This window comes from Mandrillus leucophaeus, unplaced genomic scaffold (genome assembly GCF_000951045.1).
Source record: "Mandrillus leucophaeus isolate KB7577 unplaced genomic scaffold, Mleu.le_1.0 Scaffold413, whole genome shotgun sequence".
In the NCBI taxonomy this organism is placed as follows: Eukaryota; Metazoa; Chordata; class Mammalia; order Primates; family Cercopithecidae; genus Mandrillus; species Mandrillus leucophaeus.
Genome location: NW_012104399.1, coordinates 687,098 through 690,026, shown reverse-complemented (window position 1 = coordinate 690,026; position 2,929 = coordinate 687,098). Strand labels below are relative to the sequence as shown.

At 35.7% G+C, this 2,929-nt stretch overlaps 1 protein-coding gene across 1 annotated transcript in view; it reads left to right on the top strand.

Annotated features, from left to right (window-relative positions):
- Positions 1-2,929, top strand: part of DBT (dihydrolipoamide branched chain transacylase E2) — a 74,693-nt gene that overhangs the window by 17,830 nt on the left and 53,934 nt on the right. Inside the window, exon 2 of the mRNA XM_011992528.1 lies at positions 2,080-2,203. Coding sequence (XP_011847918.1) covers positions 2,080-2,203 — 124 coding nt within the window. The remainder of the gene's footprint in view (positions 1-2,079; positions 2,204-2,929) is intronic.

The window sequence follows — 2,929 nt, the reverse complement described above, 5'->3', positions numbered from 1 at the left end:
ACTATTTTTCTTTTGGAGACAAGGTCTCTCTCTGTCACCTAGGCTGAAGTACAGTGGTGTGATCTTGGCTCATTGCAACCTCCACCTCCCAGGTTCAAGCGATTCTTGTGCCTCAGCCTCACGAGTAGCTGGGACTACAGGTGTGTGCCACCATGTCCAGCTAATTTTTGTATTTTTAGTAAAGAGGGGGTCTCGTCATGTTGGCTAGGCTGGTCTTGAACTCTTGACCTCAAGCGATCCACTCACCTCAGCCTCCCAAAGTGCTGGGATTACAGGCAAGAGCCACCGTGCCTGGTCTGTCTGAAAAGGCTTTGAAAGTACTCAGCACTTGGGAGGCACTCGATAAATGTTAAGCTTGGTGGTTTGTGCTGCCCCTGACCCATGAATAGCTCAACAGGAGTTGTGTTGTTGTTGAAGGTAAGACCTTCTAATAGTTTAATTTTCTTTCAAACGTTTTAAAAAATCAACAATTTTATTTAAATTAAGGTGGATCTATATACTTCAAAACTTTCCTTTATTGTCCCTAAGTTTTATGTCTGATGAAACAGGTTGATTCACTCCTTTGATTTGATTATTGACCAAGAGTCAGGATTATGGGAGCTGAAGGAGAAAGCAAGGACAAACAAAATGGAAATGTTTGGGAAAGAGAATTCTTTCATTGTCTTCTAGTTTTAAGCTATCAATTTTAATTATTTTAGTTAGGCTTTGTATTTCCTGAATATTAATGTTAATAAGAATAAAATGTAGATATTATAAGGATTAGTTGATTTAGGGTGATCTCTAAAGTTAAGATGAATGATTTAAGATTATTTATGTTTTAGGAAAGGGATCTTCAGTTTTTCTTTGCCTTCAGAAATCAGTAATAGCTTGAAATTTAAAGTAAAACATATGAATTTAAATGTATTGTTCTTGTCAGTAAACCAAACTTTTAATTTTATGTTATTTACTATCAGAATAAAACAAAAATTCTAGTTTATAAATATGTATTAAAACATAACTGTATTATATAATGTTTATTATAACATAGCCTTTAAGAGCGAATCACCACTAATGTACATGATTTTTTTTTAAAGTAAAAGTGATTCTGTTACATACATGAATAAGTTTCACTTATCAGTATTCTTATGCTAAGAAGGTTAGAAATTTCTGCAGAGAAGTAAGCTCAGGGTTTTAAAATTAAATAAGTAAATACATTTCTGTAGTTTATGTTTACAGTGTGATGTAGTTAGGTATTAATAGCATTAAAATATTAACTTTCAAAATAAGATATTATGGCCTGGCGTGGTGGCTCGCACCTGTAATTCTAGCACTTTGGGAGGCTGAGACGGGAAGATTGCTTGAACTCAGAACTTCAAGTCCAGCCTGGGCAACATAGTGAGACCTTATCTCTACAAATAATAAACAAAATTAATTGGGTGGGGTGGCATGCACCTGTGGTCCCAGATACTTGGAAGACTGAGGCGGGAGGAGCCCTTGAGCCTAGAAGGTCGAGGCTTCAGTGAGCTGTGATCGCACCACTGCACTCCAGACCGGGCAACAGAGTGAGACCCTGTCTCAAATACACACACACACACACACACACACCCCCCCACACACAATACCTTTCAGACACTTAGGTTTTAATATGTAGAGTTGAATACTTTTGGACCTACTGATTTCTATAAGAGGTTTTTAAATAATATTATACTAAGGTACTATGTAAAATAGTGAATGCTAAACAGTCATCTGTAAGTTACTATAAGTAAACTTGAGGGTATCATACTATACAAGTGTTTCATTGTTTTTAGATGCTAACTGTTACTTTAGAATTCTTTAGTAGTTTTAGTTCAGGAAGTCCAATGATTGAAGCATACCTATAAGCTGATGTATTTATACAGAATACACTGTTAAAATGTCTTTACTTTCAGAAGGAATTTTGAGCAAGGATCATAAATGTAACAAATCTAAATCTAAGGATATCATATTTCTATTGTGATAATGGTTCTACTTTTAGAATAGAATTGAAATTCAGTTTATACTTAGAGATAAGCCAGTGTAATCGTTTATAAATGGTTTTACTTTTTGTTTTCTCATCTGTAGATTTGTGTTCGCTATTTTCAAACATGTGGTAATGTTCATGTTTTGAAGCCAAATTATGTGTGTTTCTTTGGTTATCCTTCATTCAAGTATAGTCATCCACATCACTTCCTGAAAACAACTGCTGGTAAGTATGATTTCAAAATAACACGTATAAAATAATGTTTTGTACCTCATTCAGTAATATTTTTTAGTAGTTGATTGAGACTTTTTAAACTAAAAAAAAGTTGACTCTGTATTTCTAGCCGGGCCCTTCCCATCTCCCCATATTTTCCCAATTCTCACTTTCTTTTTTCTCATCCCTCTTTTTTACATACTTTCCTTAACACCGGTACCCCTTTTTAAAAGAAAAATTTTTTTAGAGACAGGATCTCACTCTGTTGCCCAGGTTGGAGTGCAGTGGTGCAATCACAGCTCACTATAACCTGAAATCCTGGGCTCAAGTGATCCTCCTGCCTCAGCTTCTTAAAGAGCTGGGATTGCAGGCATTAACTTATCTCACCCAGCACTTGTGTCTTTATAATGTTGGGAATGGGTTGTGTTGGGCCATCTATTTATCATCTGGCTCATCTAAGTGCAATAGTCAGCATTGATATGACTTTCTCAGTCAAGGTAAATTGTTGACAATAGAAGTATCTTTGTGTTGTTGTACATATTGTGGTATTGTTTGTTGAAGGAAGCACTTAATCTATCATGTGAACATGGTGTGATGAAACCAGCCTGATTTAGTCCTAAACAGAAAGTTCCCTGACTTTTACCATTTACTTACCTTTTCCCCAGCTTTTTCTACCCTCTGTAAAGAACTTGAAGGATTAAGTATTAGATTTGGCAAGGGCATAAGAGCTGTTTTTTT